Genomic DNA, 22009 nt, shown 5'->3' on the forward strand with positions numbered 1-22009 from the left:
GTAACGAATATAATCTCCTCCGGAGGTCTTGAGAACCGTATCCCTGGTGTCGTCATTTTATAACCCAGCCGGGTGTCTTCTTTTTCTTATTGAGCCAGCGTGGCGCGGCTTCGTCAACGTCGAGTATAATCGGTAACTTGTGCAGACGTGGTCATACCAAAACCGCTCGGTAAACCAACATCTAAGCCACGTCTGTAACAATTGGTTGTCAGGAGTTGGATTCGAACCTGGGACTAAATTTATTTAGCCCAAATTTTGGACACCAATTGTGTTAGTACGGTAACAATTGGTGTCGAGGAGTGAGATTCGGACCCGGGACTAAATTAGTTAGGCCCAAATTTTGGGAGGGAAAATCGAGCCGGAGCGCGTACGGCGCTCGACCAAATCGATCCGGAGCGCGGTCCCGCGGTTACTGCGCTCGACGAAATTATAACGGCGAAATTTCGAATTTGTGTTACGAAACTCGAATTTTGAAAGTCGCGCCATGGCGGATCAAGACGGCTGGGGTCCGGTAGGGGAGAGTGAAGCAGGGTCGGTCCAGGACCAAATTGAGGGACATGAGGGACATGAGGAGAGCGAAACAGCGAGGGTAGCAGGCACGCAAAATGGCGCCTCGCAAGAGCGCGCGGTAGCCGAGCCCGCTGTATCAACGGGCTTTAACATGCAGCCGATTGACATACAGGCCCTCATTGCGCAGCTACAGGCAGCTGTACAGATGAGTATGGGGAGCCAAATTGAGCGATTGGGTGAGCGGTTGGGGAACCGGATGGATGCTCAGAGTGAGCAATTGGGGGTAATGGGGAACCGGATGGATGCTCAGAGTGAGCAAATGAGGGTTGATAGTGGGCGATTAGAGGGCCAAATGGGGGTAATGAGGGACGAAGCGAGGGGTACTGGGGAGGAGTTAGACAACGGGATAAAAGAAGTGAAAAATGGGTTAATGGGGGTAGAAAATAGAATGGCTGCCCAGGAGAATCAGATAGAGGGAGTGAAAAATGGGTTAGAGGGGTTAGAAAACAGTATGGAAGGCAAATTGAGGGACATGAGGGACCAAGCGGAAAGGGAAGTTAAACAAATGGAGCAGCAGATAGAGGGGGTCAGAATGGGGGTAGAAACCAAACTGGATGCTCACAGGGAGGAAATGGAGCAGATGAGGGTGGCATCTGGGCAGGAGATGCAAGTGATGGGAGAGGAGATCAGAAGAGGAGTGAGTGAGGAGGTCGGAGGAGTGCGCGAGGAGGTGAGGCACTGTAGGGAGCACATGGAGAAGGAGGTGAGAAAGGGGACTGTAAAATTGCAAGGGGGCATAGAGGACCTGACGCAGGAGGTGGAGCAGCTGACGGTGGGACAGACGGAGTTAGTGGAGCAGGTTCAAAGGAACACTGCGGTATTAGGAGGTTTAAAAGCGACACAAAACGACATAAAAAACGACCTGATAGCGACAAAGAGGGAATGTCAGATGGTACGTGAGGGACTGACAACGAGGTTGGACGAGGTGATAGAGGTAATGGAGACGAAGGACCGGCAGGTGAGGACGCACCTGGAAACGGTCAAGGTAGCCTTAGAGGATGAGCTTGAGGAGACGTACCGGGGAATAAAAGAGGTGAAGCACAAATTAGAAGAAGTGGAAGAAGGGATGAGCGAAATTAAGAAGCGACGGAGAGGGGATAAGAAAGATAAAAGAGGAGATAAAAGAATTGGTCCAAAGTCTGTGTTTGGATCGTGATGATGTGCTCATTAACCGGATGAGGGATTCGCAGGTGATGGAGGAGAAGCGAAGAGGAAGAGGACCCGGTGTAAGTGGTGACCAATATGGTCGTGCGTATGATGCGCCAGGTGATTTAATAAGCTTGGGGGTCGAGATAGACCCGGATGTTCGTGAGAGGCCGTTGGTGAAGTGTGCGACAGGTCTGGTGTGCGAAAAAGGAGGTGTGCGAGAAAGTCCGACTCTGGGGTGTGTGAGGAAAAAGTGCGTGCCAAGGAGTAGTGAGGGTGCTGGCGAGAGTGAGTCGGTCGTAGCGCGTGTGCGAGGGGGCACATGGAAGCGCGGTGTGGTAAGTGTTGCAGAGGGTGTAACGGGAGAGTGTGCGCGAGAAAGGTGTGTGACGGACAGGTGCACGAGGAAAGAGTGCGCTGTCAAGAGTAAGGGTGAGTGCGCTGTCAAGAATGGAGGTGAGAGTATTGAGAGTGACAAGGAAAGTGAGTTGGTTATGACAGGTGAGCGAGTATGTACACCTGGGATGGAAGGATGCACACCTGGAATGGTAGAGCGTGAGTGGGAATGCACGCTGGAGTTGGTGGTGAGGCACGTGGTTGGGTGTGCGAATGAGGGCACACCTGTGATTGTCACAGAGGAGGTGACCGAGGAGGGGGCGCGAAGCGGTGTATTGGTGAGGTGTGCGAGCAACGAATGTGTGCCAAAGTGTTCGGTGGTCAGGTGTGTGACCAAGGCTGTGAGTGGAATGGGTGTACCTGGGTGTGTAAGGAAAGGTACGAGGAGCATGGGCACGGCTGGATGTGTGAGCAAGGAACGGGCTGCGGGGTGTAAGCGTCCAGGTGAAGCATCGACGTTAGACGGGGTAGAGTTTAGAACGACTTATAGCCGAATCGGGCCCTCGGTGCGTGCTGGGCCTCGCTTTGAACGGCCGCGTCCGTGCTCCACTAGGCGGAGCGGGCAGCCCGATAGAAAGGGTCGTCATGGCGACCACTTTTTGGTGAGGCATTCCGGCAGGCCGAGATCGAGCCATGGGATGGCTCCGTGCCGAGATGGTGCGTGGGATCTCGGCCCGGGTAAACCTCCTTCCCTGCACCGAATGCGGGATGTATCCAGCCGCTGGCACAAAACAACCAGCATCCATTGCTTGGCTTTACGAAGCCGGGCTTTGGACAGGGATTGGCGCACCGAGAGGTATTAGTGAGTCGACTGGGTGATGAGGTTAGTGTTTTGGACCCAAAATTAGAGAAAAACAAAATTTGATGATTGGCAAGGGATTGGCAGTAGTGATTGGCAGATGATGGGTAGTGATTGGCAAATTTTTGATTTGTTGAAATTTGATGTGCAAAATTGGTAGTGAGAGACCCCCGATGTGGTGGGATGGCATCCCTGCCACCCTTCCCATGGTGGGGGCAAAGGAGCAATAGCTTATGGGGTGTATGGCAGTGAAAACTAGCCCGGGTGGGTTAGGATATTGTGTGTAGGGATCTAGAAGAGATTGACATTAGGTAACGTTAAGTTTAGTTAGTGACTGATACCTGTAGTGGGGACGCAGGTAGATTAGTGTGGATGATAATGACGTGGGAGCGCAATAGTTTAAAGGGACGACTGGGAAGCGCAAGTTTCAGAAGGGAGTAGTTAGCTGAGATGATGCCGTGTGTGTGAGGATGGAACAGGTGTGATTGCACAGGTGTGCAATTGGACAGGTGTGTGGAGCAGTGTATGAGTAGTGAGTGTGTGGATCAGCGCGAATGCGCTTGGGGAGAGAAGGGTGCAGGTGGCACCAAGTGTGAGAGCACAGGTGTGCAAGTACAGGTGTGTGGAGAGAGTTGGAGTAAGTGGTACGGAGTGGTGTGCATGGTGCGAAGGTGTGGATGGGGGAAGAGTGGACCCCTCTCACGAGTACCCGGGGCGGGTAGTGTAAGTGTTAGGCAGAGGGTACAGGTAAATTGTGGTTGGATATTGGCATTTGTGGTGCGGTGGCAGAATGGTGTTGTGGATGGGTGCATTAGTGTTGTGGAAATGGCTGGGCGTGTAGCCTGTTAGTGTGTGTAGTTGGTTGGGCACTCCACCACTGTGAGGATGTCGGCCAGGTGAGGCCGCAGGTGGGCTCTGGGAGCCGGTAGTTGTGAGTGGGTGCCTGAGGATCCCGGGTGTGGATCGGGCAGCCCAGTGCCAGAGAGGGCACGGAGTGGGGAGAGCGCCAGAGGGCCTTCCCCAGGTAGATAGGTTAGGGTAAGGAGCAGGTAAGCTCGGAGGCAACTGCAGTGGTGGAGGTGTGCAGGTGGGTAGACCCACTGGGAGAGGTACACGCCACAGCCCAGAAATTGTGCGAGGGCACCGGGAGATGAATCGGGGGAGTGAGACCCCAAATTGAAGAGCACCACAGTTTGGCCAATGGGAATTGGTTTTTTAGAACCCATAGTGTAAGAGGGCCAATGGTTTGGCCGGAGAAAGACCCCGGGTAGTGTAAAGTTGTTAAAGTCATTTAGGAAATAGTTAGGATTGAAGAACCTGTCGCACCATACGCAGCCACTTACCTGTGGTGATGATGATGACTCCACACCTGTGTTTTCTTTGTTTTGTTGCAGGAAATGGAATCGCTGTGTGGATTTGTGAGACGCATCACGACGTGGATGAGACATTGGGGTGATTCCATCTCTCCCTCCCTAGGAGGGACTGATGATGAATTGGTAATGGCAAATTTTGATGTTGAGTTGAAAATGGCAAATTTTGATGAGAGTTGAAAATGGCAAATTTGATTGGTTAGGAGGGAGAGAAGACGAATTTGGTTTATGGGAGGAACGGGGAAGACAGTAGGGATGTTTGTTGATTTGTAAAGTAGATGTTTATGGGTAGTGTTGTGTTTTGTGGATACAGTAAGGGGTAAGGGAGGGGCCATGTAGGTTACCTGGTGGGGGGGGGGGGCGTACGATAGGAACGTACCTGTCTCACCTGGTTCCCATGTGCCCCCAGTGTGCATCACCTTACATTGCGTGCACTTTTGCGCCCTTACCACCTTACTCACTTGTCTGCTTCTTTTGTCTCCCACCTCCGAGGATCTGGCTTTGGGGTAGAGAGAGAGGAGAGAGAGGTGCTGGCTGCGCAGTTGTGGGCCTGCACTTTCGCTGTTTGCTGCCGGGATCGATACACCATATGGACCGCAATGTTTGTGGCCACCCACAATGGACCGCAGTTCGTTTGCGGCCAAGCACCACCCGGGGATGGACCTATGGGTCAACGTGGCACCTATGCCATACAGGTGAACCACTATTAGTTAACACCAAGTGCACCACAAGAAGAGCAAGAGACACCTGCAGGGTTAGGGGTTGTCGAATTTATTTTTATTCCAATGAACAATGGTGACTGCACCGATTGGTGGTGGGGTGGTGCTTGTGATGCTGGGAAAGGGTGCTCTGCACGTTATTAAAGGCCGTCGGCCACAGAGCACTCGTGGGTTGGTGTATCGATGCTGGCCAGCAAGCTCTCTCTATGCATAACATCTGCATGTGTTCCTCCAAAAACAGGTCCTGGATCGTAGTGTAGATATCAGCGTAATCTTGTAAATAATGCTCCCTACCGGCTGTATGTTTAGTTTGCGAATTCTTTCCGGATTCGGTTATCCTGTGGGTGTGTTTCAGTGAGGAGAAGGGTGCAACGTCGCAGGGGGACATATTTACTCATTTGTGAATATCTGTAAAACTGTCGCACTCAGGGTAGAGTTAATAGTAGAGGGAACTACATTGCGTGCCACACTAAAGTAGGTAAAAATTTATCGGGTCGGGACGCCCCGAGGGTAGAGAAGGGTGCAATGTTGCGAATATGGAATTTGGCCTCCATATCCGCTTGTAAATATTCCCCTATTTTCTCCAATACTCCCCAACTTTCCCCAATCCCCCATTCCCTAGTCCCATTGCATGTAAATAACAATCAGTAGAGCCGACCTTCCCCTTATTCCCCCATTAAATGTCGTGCCCAGGTCCACCGCACCACACGTAGACAACTTTCGGACATCTTCCTAGTTATTCTTAGTCTATGTCAGTTAAGGCCTCGTTTCCATTAATTATGACTCTTCGTTGCACCAGAATGTGATTATATGGCATCAGTAGTGAGTTTAGGACCTTTCCCATACCTCCTCCCATCTTCTTCCCCGTCTACAACAACAGAGGGGCACGGCGCTGCGCGGGGGGGAGTGTGCGTCCTCCCACCGGCTCGGTTCGCCGCCATCGACAATGCGCTCCAGACGATGCGCTCCAGACCATGCGCTCCACGGGGTTACCACGAAGGGGCTGCTTGTCAGCTCCTCGTCAAGGGCGGAGCCTGGTAAACCCCCCCGCACGCACCCAATGAGAAGCAACGTGCCGATTCCACGAGGCGGAGCTAACGAGCCGAGGGCGTGTCACTCCCCGCCGGATATACGCGGCCACGTAGCGGACGTGACGTCAGATGCGCCCCCAGCTGGAGAACGAACGTTGCCTTGCCTACGACCGCTGAGAGGAAGAGAACCCGCCTGTGAAAGAACGTTACCACCTCGAGCGCTGTGCAACCTTCCGCATCTCTGGACCGGACCGGGTCGACCCTGTCCTTGAGCCAAGAGTGCACCTTGAGCCATCGATACCCGCTGTCCTTTTCATCAACCCCCGTGTGAGTCAGCCGTTGTCCCGTTTGCCTGTCGTCTGTTGGGGAATAATATAAGATTGTGTCTAAGTGCTTGTCTTTCTATGTTGTACCTCTAGCCCCTGTAATCTAACCTTTTCCGTAACGAATATAATCTCCTCCGGAGGTCTTGAGAACCGTATCCCTGGTGTCGTCATTTTATAACCCAGCCGGGTGTCTTCTTTTTCTTATTGAGCCAGCGTGGCGCGGCTTCGTCAACGTCGAGTATAATCGGTAACTTGTGCAGACGTGGTCATACCAAAACCGCTCGGTAAACCAACATCTAAGCCACGTCTGTAACAATATATATATATATAATATAATATATATATATATATATATATATATACATACATATATATGTGTGTGTGTGTGTATGTGTGTGTATGTATGTATAGATAAATTATTGACTCCTCACATGCTCAGCTAGCCATAGAATGCTGCATAAAGCAACCATGAAAAAGTACACAAGGAACTGTTTGCTCTCGTTTTTTCAGCCACCTGGGAGGGAGCATGGGAGGAGTCGATTTGTTTATATGATCCCAGTCACCTGGGGTGATCGATTAGGTGAGAGCTAATTGGTTATTCCTTCTATTCACAGGTGAGAGATATGAGTGGGTCATTGTTTTTCATTTGTATATACAGCACTTGTTTTGCACTTATCCTGGAGCTGTCGATCCTAGGTCCTCCAATGGATGTAAATTAAGCTGTGCGTCCTGTCTACTCGCATTAGTTGGCAGAAGTTAAAGCTCCCACAGTATCATTCACGAAGAATCAGGCATGGCTAGCTGGTTTACGAAAGACTCGGGTCAAACACTTTCCCCGTACAACCCCACAAGACAGTGTGAAAAATTGGGGCTGTTAAAGGTATATACAGCAGAAAGTTGCATCTGTGGGAGCCACAGCAGAAATATATGGAAGAAGGATCCTAAAAATAAGGACATTTATCGAATGTCCTTGTACCTTACAAACAGGTTGATGTTGCAATGCGGCTGATGAAGACGAAGATCACTATCCAGGCAGATTGTTGTTTTAGGGGTTATTTCCACGAAGTGATACCGATGTATTTTGAAAAAAAAAAAAAAACATTGTATACAACATCGAGGCTGGTGAAAGAGCTAACATTAATCACACAAAAAGTCAAACATGACAAATAAAACACAAAATAAGGGGCGCGGTAGACAAGATGGGGAGAGAGGGGAAAGAACACAAACACAACATTTGAGAGCAGGGACATCGGGAGAACTGTGGGAGTGAGAGGGCTTGGGGGTAGGTGGGAGAGGTATAAAACATATGGACACTGCAAGGACTTCCAGGAAAGAAGTTTGAATTTCGAAAAAGTGTATTCCTGGCCATCAAGCAGTCAAAATAATGCCGTACTTGTAATTACAACCTCCGTTTTACTGTTTGCCACTGTAATGTTGCCAGACGCACTTGCTGCATTGTGTTCACTGCATGCCATCACGGAGCATCATAATTTACGCGGAGGTCCACCTCGCATGGATTTTACCTATAATAGTGAGAAATGTTAACACAGGATGACAACAACATAGCCAGGATATTTCTCCAGGATATTAAAATAACAATCAGACCAGCTTGAGAAACCCATTCTGTAGTCGGCAGTTAACATCCTCAAAATAACTATATTGCTGCTTTCCCAGAAATAACTGCACACCAAATACTCCACATGCTGCTTAACTGAGCAAGGTTCTTTATCCATGCACATCAGATGCCAGGACGTTACAAGGGGGGATGGTCAACACAATTTTCACACCAACTCACCGAAGCATATGAAAGAGAGGAACCAAGGCCAAATGATCAGGAGCAGAGTCATGAATTGTCACTTTGCATTACACGTGCAGCGGTGAACATTAAAAGGGAACCGTTATTATTACAGCCTGGGACAAGCTCCAAATGGTGGAACATACCATTAAGACAAAGAGGAGAGGTCTGCCAATCAACCTGTTCACTCGTTTCTGCATTGCTACACCACCGGCATGTCAAAGCAGGTAGGAATTGTTACCTTTGATAGTATATTTTTAAACCGAGCTCATTAGGGCCTTGGTGCCAAATGTATTTCTTGTTATTGGAAGTTAGACAGTGGTAAAAGGTCCAACTAAAGGCCTCTTGCTGGGATGGCACGGCAGTCAGCAGAATGCGGCGATTGCATGTGGCAATGTCGGAGCGAAAAGTAAAACGGTGGCTGTAATTACAAGTACGGCAATTATTTTGACCCCTTGATGACCAGGAAGCCAAAATAAATTGGTATCACTTCTCGGCAGTTATGATGATGACCAGGAGACTTGAAATGATCGCCCGGATGGAATAATTGCCGCGCTGGGGGATTGTGCACACAGTGTCTGCATAGGCAACCACAAGGCATGACCACACCAGACCATTCTATAGAAGCTAAGTTTCCACTGTGAGATCACATGAATTACCATGGCTTCACAGAAGACGCAAGTTTTCTTTTAAAGCTTGCCAAAAACAAAAAAATCCGACAAATGCCACCGGTGCTGCTGTTGAATTTTTTTTTTAACCATTGGGATTCTAGTACTACTATTACTACTAGTTCTGCTTGTTTAACGACCCCAAACATCCTCAACTTCTTGTGGGGTCAGCGATGGAAGGTTTTTGGCCTAACTCTTTTAATAACTGGCGGGTTAGGCCTCATGTTAAACTCAAGGTGATTTGGACAGAATTTGTAATTTGTTCAGGATACTGACAATAACTCACGAACTCTTCATCGTAAGACATTGAGATATCTTTAACCTCCACCAATGAATGCTGGCAGACAGGATGCCCGGCTTAACGTCCATTTGAGGGATGGTGCGAGATGCAATACAATGCCCTGCCAAAAAGCCACCAATCCAACACAGGTTCCACGGTATAAAAGCTCGTGCACTACCTGTGCACCAACTCCACTATTTGTGCACCTGAAGATGTCTTGCGAATGGGACAAGTATCCTTGCGAATCTGATTGCAAATCTTGTGAGAACACCACTCAAGGCAGAATTGTGGTAATAACCGCACACAGAAGCATCATCACTGCTGGTGATCCATCCGTGTACTGTGAGCCGTTATAATATTAGTGCAAGAGAATTGTGAGCATAGGGAATCTGGCACTCGGGGAGACACGATTACTTGTGCTAAGGGTGCCGTAAAATAGAGCATAAGCATGCAATGAGAATAAAGCACAGCCTGTCCAACCTTCACTCGGCACCGTGTGCATAGCTGAGAGTGCTATTAATCTCAATCATTAACATGCAAATGTGAAAAATCATGTCACTACCAGGCACAGGAACGAGAGGCGCTCAATTACCGAATTGGTGTTCGGGGCCCACTGCCAGGAACTCACTACACAGCTTTCACGACATCACTTTGCATGAGCTTGAAAGCTGATTATAACCAGCCGGAGATTAAACGTAATGGTGAAAATACCAAATTTGTGCTACAATGAAATGCAGGGACAATATTAGGCAGAGATAACAGGTTGAGAACCTAGAAATGGCAATAAAGATTGTTTGATGACAAGGCAACCTGTTAAATAACCCTGCTGCAATTATCCTTTAATTCATTGAGCAGATAGACAGGGGGCACAACTGCAGATGACAGGGGTTGAAAGGTAGGGGAACAACTTCAGGTTGTGGGAGAGGGAGGCGCAACTGAGGGCTGCAGTGGAGAGCCACAACTGCAGGCATGTGAGGCTAGGTGCCCACAACTTCAGGTGGTTTCAAAACAGCAGGCAGAAAGGCGGGGGGGGGGGGGGGGGTGTAAACTGCAGGTGGAAGGTGGGGGTCCAAAACTGCTGGCAGAATGGGGGATCAAAACTGCAGGTGGCGTGGAGTTCACCACCACTGCAGGCTGCAGGGGTTCATCCCAACTTCACGTGGTATGTTGGGGGACCAACTGCATGTGGTGAGAGAGAGGACCCACAACTACAGGCAGTTGGAGGCCCCAAACTACAGGCAGTGGTGGCCCATAACAGTGATGGGCCCAGATGGCATCAGTGCCTATGTTCTCAAATCCTGCTCTGCTGCTCTTGCTTCCTCTATATCTGTCTCACTCAGTCTGTGCTTCTCATTTGGCTGCATCGCCTCTGCCTGGAAGTTAGCAAACATCACTCCCGTTTACAATGAGGGTGCAAAAACAGACCCTGCCAACTCCAATAACAAAATAGTCATTGAATCATCACTGCTGATGATGTCGTCTTTCCTGTTTCAAACAACCTGATATCCGACCATCAGCTTGGATTCCATCATCGTAACTAAACTCTGGACATGCTTCTGCTCCTCTGTCTGCAATGCCTGGAGGCTCTCAATCTCAAATAACAGGGTAGGACAATCTCACTGGACATATATCAGGCCTTTAATACAGTCTGGCATCCTGCTTTGCTTGGCAAGCTCTCTACCTGTAGCACAGAAGAAAACCTTTATTCCTGCATTTCTTAGTTCACTCACTTAGTCAATGTGTTATCATCAATGGAACACTTCCTGTGGAGGTTGGAGCTCTCAAAGGCAGTATTTCGGGATCCCTCTCTTCCTTTATGAATATACTCCAATACTCCACACAGCACCCCATACCTCTGCAAGGCAGTGGGCAGCTGAAACTTGCTTTGATGATCTGGAAATGACTCAAGACAGTTCCTCAATCTGAGAAATCTCACAGTCTCACCCGATCGCTCCAGAAGGATCAGGAAGTGAATCCAATGATCTATTTCCTTTATCATCCATTGGAAGAGGACCAATTTCTTGAGGTTTTAGGCCTCACCATCAGCTATGACCTTTCCTGGGCCGACCACATCGTAAAAATTACGTCATAACAGAGCCGCAAAATGGACATCTTCCGTCGATCTAAGTCTTTCAATAAAAATGAGGGTTAATCAGACTCTATGAGGCCCTGTGTCTGTAGCTTAGGGGAGTACTACTCTCTGCTATAGTCCTGCTCCCCAGCATCAAATCAGTTATTCTTGGATTCTGTTGAATCTCCCATGATGAGGCTGAAGTACAAGGTCTGTTGCTTTCACATCACAGGTACGTCGGTGGATGAGGCTTTTTACCACCTCCTTTCCAATATTGCTCCCTCTGTTCTCTGTCCTCCCGAGTTAACCAGGATGTACACATTATTTCAGTAACTCCCCTCCAACCCCTCTAGTTAAAGTTCCAAAATCCAGGCTGTTTGCACACCTGACCTGTTTTATTCTTCACTTCTCCCACTATGGAAATGCCTTGCAGAGGCTGTTCTGCCTCACTCTTGCCTCCAGGGCTTCAAGAAAGCAATGCACAGCCATCTCTTGTCATCCCCAATCCTGTCCCATGATATTTATTACTTCCATTAACCTTTACTAAGCTAACCATCTTACTTGCTACTTTCAGTGTTTCCTCCCTCTCTGCCCTTTCCTTTTATGCAGTTCATTCATTCCCTCAATTTTGTCAGATCCACCTAGCTCTTCCATGAGCCTTCCTCCAGCAAGAAAAATCGAAAAACGTTTGGATTCAGGCATTGTGACAGTCTGAGATCAAGGCAATCTCTATCCAACGATAAGCTTAGTCCGTTAGAGAGACGGCCGTAGATTCGTTTTGCATCTGCTCTGGATCAGCACTACAGGTTTAAGGACATATTAACACAATGTAATATGTAAGATTCCCATTGCAATAAAAAAACAATGAAGCCTCCGAATAAAAAAAACAACGAAGACATCCCCGTGGAGAAAATAAAGTGCAGATCATTACCTTTTACTCTTGGGCAGAAAATTCACATCCTATGTAAACAACGGATGTGGAAGTGCAAATACATGCCTTCTTGCCATCTCCCTGTGTGACGTGACACTTTGCGTCCGAGTGTGCATCGAATGAATTTTTGAAATGCAAAATCTCTGCAAAGCTTTTGGAATATTGTAAATATTTTGCACTTTACGGCCTAATCTCTAAGATTCCCAGCTAAACAGCAGACCATTTCACCGACGAAGTGTGCTGGACCGCCTGGTATTCCAGTGAAAGGCAGCTCTACCGAGCCACAGTGTGAAAAGGCATTAGGAAATTGCAGTGAGTTGCAGGGTGGTTTAGCGATTCCCAGCGAGAAGCATTTTATAAGCTCTTTGAACCACTCGGGTAAAACCCTTTGGCAATACTTTGACTTTAGAGACTTAAAAGCACGAGGAGCCACTTTCATGAGGGGAAAAAAATAATTAATATCCTCAAGCCTCTGTGTTTCCGGAAATAATGAAATAAAAGCAAAATGGGTTGGTCTTGTTGGCATTCCCATTGGTGCACATGGCTCGCGATGCCTGGGATCCAGGCTCGATTTCCATAGACCGTGTTTGTGCGTCCGTCGTCTCCTGCCATCGTCATTCCATACAAGCTCACACATGACCTTTATAGATCATAAATAAAATTTATTTTTAAAGTCCTCATTGCCACAACAATGTTTTATACTTCAACTGCCGTTTCACCTAAAAGGTACTGGGATCTAAACGAGGATTGAAACGCTGTTAAACAGCAACAATATGGTGCTGCCACCTTGTACCAAGTGGTGCGTTCATGCCAAAATCAGCTCCACAAGGTACTGAGATTGTCACTCTGATTAAAAGAGAAACTCAGAGCAATTTCAAGGAATATAACCAATGGATAAATTAATACTACTAGCAACGGTACCCGCCCGATGGGCGGGTTTCAATTGGGAGGCCCAAATGAAAAGGCAAAATATCAGAAATTGAAGGCTTTTTATTTTATTTTAAACGATTCATATAAACATCTGTTGAATCATATCACACGCAAATCATCAAAATCTAAACAGTACATGGCGCCCATTTTGAAAAAAGATTGAATTCTGCAAAACGGAAGCGGCCACTGCACGTCTTTCTCAGTCGCAGTTTATGTGTGAAGAGTGCGTGCCGAATCTGGAACACGGAAGTGGCTGCTAAACCTGTTTCTCAGTCGCTTTGCACACGCTGCCATGTTACTTCGGAGCCGCACATTTATATAGGAAGAGTTCGTCAGGAGTCGATCTACTCTCTCCTGGTACGTAGAATAAACAGTATTTGTCGAATTTCAACAAAAGCCACATCACTGTTCATATCGGTAAATATTATTCCATCGTGTTTGGAAAAACTGGAAAATTGGAAAACTTTGAAAACTTAGAAAAACAATATAGTGTGGCGGACACAAAAGCCCACTGGCGTGGTGACATCATTCCGCGCACCAAGTGGGCGGTGGCCACGCCCGAGGGGTAGGCGTGGCCTCATGATATACACCGGGCGCGCAGCCCGGAGCGGGCCAGTGTTACAGTGAGCTCCTGAAATAAAGACGCTTATAAGTTACCGCTTGTCCGCTTCCTCCTTGCTCGCAAGCAGCGCGCGTAACGCCGCGCTTTACTGGTGACCCCCTTGACGTTGGATCTGCCAGAGCGATCCTTCCACACGCGACACCATTGCCATGGCCAACTTCATCAAACTTCCCGAATTTTGGGAGGCTCAGGCCGAAGTCTGGTTCGTCCAGGCCGAAGCCCAATTTCAGCTTCGGCGCCTCACCGGCGATGACACGCGCTATTGCCACGTCGTCGCCTCCCTCGGGCCCGGCACGGCCGCTCGAGTTGTGTCCGTCCTTCGCCACCCACCGGACGGCCACAAGTACGAGGCACTCAAGCGGCTACTCCTAGCCACGTTCGGCCTCACGGACGACGCACGGGCCGACCGCCTCCTGGATCTCCCCGAGCTCGGTGACACGCGCCCGTCGGTCCGAATGGACCATATGCTGTCACTGTTGGGCGACGAAGCCCCCGGTTCTCTATTCCGGGCGCTTTTCTGTCGCCAACTTCCAGCGCAGGTTCGCCTCGCGTTGGCCGGGACCGGGCTAACGGAACCCCGAGCATTGGCAGCCGAGGCGGAGAAGTACTTCGCCGCTTCGGACACGCGGGCGAGAGTCGGCGTGGCCGTCACGGCCCTCGTGGCTGATGCTGCTGATGCTGCTGCTGATGCTGCTGATCCACAGCATCAGCTTATACAGCATACGCAGCATGCCGATACGCACCTCGTGACCGCCGCCACGCCCCGCCCACCGCCGCGGCGAAAACCGCCACCGCGGGGAAACCCGCCAACTCCACCGGCCTGGCGGAGCCAGCCGCGCTCCTCCAGCTCCACCACCTGGTGCTGGTTCCACGCCAAGTTCGGCCACGAAGCTCGGCAGTGTCATCCGCCATGCTCCTTCAACAGGTCGGGAAACGCCTGGGCCGGCGCTCAATAGTGGCGATGAGCGCCGGCCGTTCGAGCAGCCTGCTGTTCATAACGGACACCTTCTCCGGGTGCCGTTACCTGTGCGACACGGGAGCGCAGGTGAGTGTCGTTCCCGCCGGCACGTCAGACAAGCACGCCGCGGGTGGGGGCCCCGCGCTGCTTGCTGCGAACGGGACGCCCATCCGTACGTACGGAAAACGCTGCCTCTCTCTGCGGTTCGGAGGGCAGGTTTTCCGATGGACGTTCGTCACCGCCGACGTGCCCATGGCACTGCTTGGCGCGGACTTCCTGTGCGCTAATGGGCTCCTGGTCGACGTCAAGCGCAGACGTCTTGTCCAGGCCGAGACGTTCAGCTCGCTCGCTTGTGCGTTGCCCAGCTCAACGAGCGGCTTGCCAAGCGGCTTGCCGAACGGTTCGGTTCCGGCCACGTTGGTCTGTACGCTTCCGGCAGCGGATGCATTCACCCGCCTCCTCGCCGGCTTCCCGGCCCTCACGCGGCCCACCTTCTCAGCGGGGGCCGTCAAGCACGGGGTGGCCCATCACATCCCCACCGTCGGGCCACCGGTCTACGCCCGGGCACGCCGCCTCAAGCCGACGAAGCTGGCGGTGGCAAAAGCGGCGTTCGCTACCCTGGAGCGACTCGGCATCGTTCGGCGCTCAGAGAGCGCTTGGGCGTCGCCGCTGCACATCGTGCCGAAGCCCGGCGGGGGATGGCGACCGTGTGGGGACTATCGCCGTCTCAATGACGCCACGACTCCCGACCGCTACCCCGTCCCCCACATTCAGGACTTTTCCGCCCGTTTGGCGGGCATGTCCTTCTTCTCGAAGGTGGACCTCATACGCGGCTACCATCAGGTCCCCGTCAGGCCGGAGGACGTCCTGAAGACGGCGGTCATCACGCCATTCGGACTCTTCGAGTTCCTGCGCATGCCCTTCGGTCTGAAGAATGCGGCTCAGGCGTTCCAGCGACTGATGGACAGCGTCCTGCGTGACTTGGATTTTGTCTACGTCTACCTGGACGATATCCTCGTCGCCAGCGCGTCCCGCGAAGAGCACCTACGCCACCTCCGCACGCTCTTCCAACGACTGGGCCAACATGGCCTGATTGTGAACCCCGCAAAGTGCTGGTTCGGCACCACCATAATCGATTTTCTGGGGCACCGTGTCACCAGGCACGGAGCCGTCCCCCTGCCGGCCAAGGTGGAGGCGGTGAAGGGGTTTCCGCGCCCCCGCACGATCAGAGGGCTGCAGGAGTTCCTGGGCATGGTGAACTTTTACCATCGGTTCCTGCCCCGTATCGCCCAGCTCCCGCGCCCCCTGCACGAAGCTCTCCGAGGTAAGCCGGGCAAAGGCGACGTTACCTGGACCGAGCAGATGGACACGGCGTTCACGGGCGCGAAGCTCGCCTTGGCTAACGCCACCATGCTCGCGCACCCGGCGCCCGATGCACCGATCGCCCTCACCACCGATGCCTCGGACTACGCGGTGGGCGCGGTGCACGAGCAATTGGCGCGGTGCACATGGCAACCGCTGGCGTTCTTTAGCCGGCAGCTTCGCCCGCCCGAACGCCGTTACAGTACCTTCGACCGCGAGTTGCTCGGGCTTCACTTGGCGGTCAGGCACTTCCGCCATCTGCTCGAGGGCCGTGCGTTCACTGCCTTCGTCGACCACAAGCCGCTGATCTTCGCGATGGGCAAGGTCACCGAGCCGTGGTCGGCCCGGCAGCAGCGTCACCTCTCGGCCGTGTCCGAGTACACGACGGACATCCAGCACGTCGCGGGGAAGGACAACCCGGTGGCGGATTGCCTTTCCCGGGCCGTCGCCCACGCAGTCCACCTCGGCATCGACTATGCCCGGATGGCAGCGGACCAGGCCGCTGATCCCGACGTCCAGGCCTTGCGGACCGCCGTCACGGGCCTCCGCGTCACCGAGGTGGCGTTCGACGGCGCGGGCGCGGCCCTCTTGTGCGACGTCTCCCTCGGGCGTCCTCGCCCCATCGTGCCCGCGGGCTGGCAGCGCCAGGTGTTTGACGCCATCCACGGCCTGTCCCACCCGGGCGCGAGGGCCTCCCAAAGGCTGATCGCCGACAAGTTCGTCTGGCATGGCCTCCGGAAGGCCGTCCGCGGCTGGGCCAGGACGTGCCTCGCGTGCCAGCGCGCCAAGGTGCACCGGCACACCCAGGCCCCGTTGGCCCCGTTCACGGTGCCGGAACGCCGGTTTGACCACGTCCACGTGGACCTGGTGGGACCTCTGCCCCCCTCGCGGGGTTTCACCTACGTCCTCACCATGGTGGACCGCACCACCCGGTGGCCGGAGGCCGTGCCCTTGGCGTTGTCAACGGCGGCCGATGTCGCGCAGGCTTTCATCGCCACCTGGGTCGCCCGGTTCGGCGCCCCCTCAGACATCTCGTCCGACCGCGGCCCCCAGTTCACCTCGGAGCTCTGGGGGGCGGTCGCGCAGGGGCTCGGGGTCCGGCTGCACCGAACCACGGCCTACCACCCCCAGGCTAACGGCCTGTGTGAGCGATTTCACCGCTCATTGAAGGCCGCGCTCCGGGCCACCCTCCGCGACGGCGGCTGGGTCGACAGGCTCCCCTGGGTCCTGCTGGGCCTCCGGACGGCGCCCAAGGAGGACCTGCGCGCAGCCGCGGCGGAGTTGGTCTTCGGGCAACCGCTGCGGGTGCCGGGCGAGTTCCTCCCCGACTCCACGGCACCATGGTCCGCGGCACAGCAGCGCTCCGCTCTGCAAGAGACCGCCCAGAGGTTCGCCCCGGTGCCAACGGCATGCCACGGGCACCCACCGACGCACGTCGCCCCGGAGCTTCGCACGGCGGAGTACGTCTTCGTCCGCCACGATGCCCACCGGACACCACTGTGGCCCCCGTACGACGGGCCTTTCCGCGTGCTGGAGACCAGGGCGAAGCACTTCACCCTGGACATCGGCGGTACTCCTGACCGCGTTTCGGTAGACCGCCTCAAGCCGGCCCACCTCGACGTGGACCATCCACCGCCAGTGGCCCGACCCCCACGTCGGGGCCGCCCCCCTGCGGGCGGACCCCCGGCACCGCCCAGCCCCGCCGCCACGCCGCCCCCGGTCCTGCACCCATCCCAGGGGCAGCCAGGGGCATCCCACCTGGCATCCCTGCACCCCGGACGCCGCCGATCGCCAGGGGGCGCTTCGGCCGGGTCATTCGTCTGCCCCGCAAACTGGCCCTCCATGTGCGCGGGAATTCTGGGGGGGCGCGTGTGGCGGACACAAAAGCCCACTGGCGTGGTGACATCATTCCGCGCACCAAGTGGGCGGTGGCCACGCCCGAGGGGTAGGCGTGGCCTCATGATATACACCGGGCGCGCAGCCCGGAGCGGGCCAGTGTTACAGTGAGCTCCTGAAATAAAGACGCTTATAAGTTACCGCTTGTCCACTTCCTCCTTGCTCGCAAGCAGCGCGCGTAACGCCGCGCTTTAATAGCCTATTTTACTCCCAGGGGTCCCAGGAATACCCACCCAAAGTACCGTTGCGATCGGTTGAGCCGTTTTTGTGGTACCTTCGAACGGACAGACGGACATTTGGTGAATTATAGTAAGATTTAACACTATATACACCAAATAGGCCAATCAGGTTCACTCACTCTACATGAAATGTTAATCGTCACTCTCGATGACATCATTACATCCATTAACAATGGGAAAAACTGGTGTCTTCTAACTGTGAAAAGCTGAAGATTGGTAGACAAGTACCTTTTAAACATGGTAGGGGCCTACAAACCATGGTCGGTGCCTCTGGCTTCGTTACCGTTAAGGAGTTTCACTTTTGGTCACAGATGACATCATCACCCACAAAAGCAATTGCTAAGTTAAATTATTCATAATTGGATAACTGCTGAACTATTATATTCATACAGTAGAGTATAATCAAAACGGATATGACAAAAAAGGAATCCAAGAGAACAAGTAAAATTTTCAGGGAAGGATGAACCCTGTGGAACAGGTGATGCCTCTACCGTACGAAAGAGAGACACAAACCCTTGGAGTGTGTAAAGGGTGGATTAATCGCATCAATTGAAGACACACACCCACCACCATAAATCTTGGAGAGAGAGAGAGAGGGGAAGGGAGAGAAGGGGAGAGGAGAGAGAGAGAGAGAGAGGAGGAGGAAAAGAGAGGAGAGAGAGGAGAGGGGAAGGGAGAGAAGGGGGGAGGAGAGAGAGAGAGAGAGAGAGAGAGAGAGAGAGAGAGAGAGAGAGAGAGAGAGAGAGAGAGAGAGAGAGGAGGAGAGGGAAAGAGAGGAGAGAGGAGGGGAAGAGAGGGAGAGAGAGGAGAGAGGAGGGAGAGAAGGGGAGAGGAGAGAGAGAAGGGGAGAGGAGAGAGAGAGGAGAGAGGAGGGGATGGAGAGAGAGACGAGGTGAAGGTGAGAGAGAAATAGAGAACATGCTGTCGATTCCACGCACTTTCTCGAGACATATAAAATCCGTTCACACACTTCCCTGGCCGCTAATAGCAAGTTGGCCACACAATCGAGTGATCCATTGAAGGAGATCTCTCCACACCAATCAGTTTTGCCGTGCTATGGTTAATGGCCATAGTGAATTATTCGTGGATTCTCCCCAGTGGCTGTAACACAAAGCCCACGCTGGTGGAACAGTTTAATCACGTCCATTCCAAATAAAGACCCGGCGAGTTCAAAAAAGACCGGTCATAATTGGGATGATCCAAGTAAAAAACAAAACTGAAGGCACCATCGACTCGTGGATCTGCCAAGCAAGCAGGGGCTATGGAGGAACGTCTCGACCCTGAGCGGTCTTCATCCTGGGCATAAAGCTCACCATGAAGACCACTTGGGGGTCAAACGTCTGCCCTGAACCCCCGGGTGCTGGACAGCTCAATGAGTCATTGGTGCTTCAGGTTTTGAAAGACGGGCAAGACATGGGGTGTTCAAAAAGTTCTCAGAGCAAGAGTTTATTTAAAAATAAAAGGCAACATTTTATATATTATACATATATATATATATATATACACGTTGAAATAAATATAATTAGGAATTTTATGACTGTTTATAATTATACTTGTTTGTTGAAAGTAGAACGACGTTCCGATAACTTTTTGAACATCCTCCTATCATCATCTTCATCATCATCATCATGTACCATGCCCTAGGCAGAGCATTAGTGCTTCCAAAGGAGTTCCTAGAGACCACTATATTCCCGGTTGGATTGCTACTCGGGTTTGGGAAGTCGGGGGAGGAATTTGTAATCGGTTCATGGTGCCGGCGATAGCTCGCCTACTCTTCATGGAGGACACCTTTAACATCCACCAGGTAATGCCGGCAGACGGAACGCCAGTTTAACGTCCATCAGAGGGAAGGTACACGCATTGATCACCTACCTGTGAAACATCAGGGTGACAGTTCATAGCTCTGTCGGGATTCAAACCCAGGTTGGACAGCTTAGAGGCAAGACCATCCCATGGTGGCCAGGTTGGAGGTATTATCGTTAAGGTATTCGAGTTAGCGGTGGCCTATTGGTCATGCGGACACCGTGCTGGTATCCCATGGGTTGTGGGTTCAAATGCAGCTTCAGAAAGTCGAGGTATTCAGTGGAAAAAAACCCCCAGCTGGCTCACTAACAACCTACACGGTGGGGGTTTATCGTTTGTCTACCTGCTCCACCAGGTCTGCTCTCCCCGTGATGCTGATGCCCGCATTGTGTGGTGCACACCTGATACCCTTGTACTTTTGGAGAACGAAAAGGCTGCCGACAAAGGATTCCTCCGCAAGGCGCCATGACCTTTATTAGCCTCCAGCGCATCGGTTTGCGCAACGGGTCACGCAGGGGACCTTTTGGATCTTTCACCGGAACATCTCCGGGCTCTCACGCGCCCATAGCGCACTGATCATCTAAGACCGCTGACAAAGCGAGCTGCTCATTCGAAGGGGGTTTGTGGGAGGAACGCGTGAAGGGACACGACCATTAAGGCACATAGACCTCGCTCTGTTCCGATGTCCGCCCCCTACCCCACCCCCGCCGAGAGCGACGACCCGCGGTCACTACTCACTCTTGCGCGCCTCGGAGTCCAAAGCACCTCCCGCGAGCAAGACCATCGCGATGAGAATGGTCGTGGCGCGACCACGCGGGAACCAGTTAGCTCCCGTCTCCATGCAGCCAAACGAAGCTTCCCGAGGACGCGGTGAGTAGACGACAGGATCTCTGCGCACGGATCGTACAACGGAACGCGGAGCCACGATACTATTCGGATGGCGCACGCGAAACTCCGCCTTAAGCCGTGACGTCGGTCGGGGCGTGTCGCGTTTAGGGGCGTCCAAAGCGATGCGCGCGTGACGTCACGCCGTTCGCATTTGTTTTTTCAACAAAGCGCGGTCTTTGCGAACCGTTCACTCGCAAATTTTACGTCACATAGTAATCCGCCATTCGAGAATGCTTACATAATAATTGAAAGCCATTTGTCTTGTAAGTCTCTCTCCCTGGAGGTGGTTGGGGACAGTCGTTGGGAGTTGAAAGGAAACCCCTCCTCGTGGCCGTGGGACAGGCTAGATTCAGGTTGGACAGCGTGTTTGGCGCCGCCGCAGGAGACTCAGATGTAGCATCATGGTGCGAGGTGCGGGATGAAAGGTCCGGACTTGTGGTGTCTCGTTTTATAGCTCGAGGCGTTTTCCTATTTAACCTCGTTCATGGAACTGGGGCGGTTTTCCCTCTTTGGTCAACACGTCAATTTGCGAATCGTCCGCGTTTATACCGAACACCTTGATCTGCGCTCTCGCTCGGAGCCCCCCTTCCCAACTTCCACCTACCCAGTCTCATGCCCTCTCTTGCAATATTTACCTCCCAATTCCCCAGCTCTCCTCGTTCCCAACCGTCAGCCCTCCTCTTCCCAACTTCCACCTACCCAGTCTCATGCCCTCTCTTCTTGCAATATTCAACTCCCTATTTCCCAGCTCTCCTCGTTCTATTTTATGTTCCTCCTATCTACCCCCAGCTCTTCTCTTCCCAACTTCCACCTACCCAGTCTCATGCCCTCTCTTTTTGCAATATTTACCTCCCAATTCCCCAGCTCTCCTCATTCCCAACCCCCAGCTCTTCTCTTCCCAACTTCCACCTACCCAGTCTCATGCCCTCTCTTCTTGCAATATTCAACTCCCTATTTCCCAGGTCTCCTCATTGTATTTTACGTTCCTCCTCACTACCCCCAGCTCTCCTCTTCCCAACTGCCACCGACCCAGTCTCATGCCCTCTCTTTTTGCAATATTTACCTCCCAATTCCCCAGCTCTCCTCGTTCCCAACCGTCAGCTCTTCTCTTCCCAACTTCCACCTACCCAGTCTCATGCCCTCTCTTCTTGCAATATTCAACTCCCTATTTCCCAGCTCTCCTCATTGTATTTTACGTTCCTCCTCACT

The 22009-nt window shown here is 52.4% G+C and overlaps 1 protein-coding gene across 1 annotated transcript in view; it reads right to left on the reverse strand.

Moving 5' to 3' along the window:
* CLSTN1 (calsyntenin 1) overlaps positions 1–20874 on the reverse strand; it is a 248267-nt gene extending 227393 nt beyond the window's left edge. The window contains exon 1 of the mRNA XM_068112236.2: positions 20651–20874. Coding sequence (XP_067968337.2) covers positions 20651–20753 — 103 coding nt within the window. The 5' untranslated portion in view covers positions 20754–20874. The remainder of the gene's footprint in view (positions 1–20650) is intronic.
* Between the last annotated feature and the right edge of the window lie 1135 nt (positions 20875–22009).

This window comes from Myxine glutinosa, chromosome 4 (genome assembly GCF_964187855.1).
Source record: "Myxine glutinosa chromosome 4, kmMyxGlut1.1, whole genome shotgun sequence".
In the NCBI taxonomy this organism is placed as follows: Eukaryota; Metazoa; Chordata; class Myxini; order Myxiniformes; family Myxinidae; genus Myxine; species Myxine glutinosa.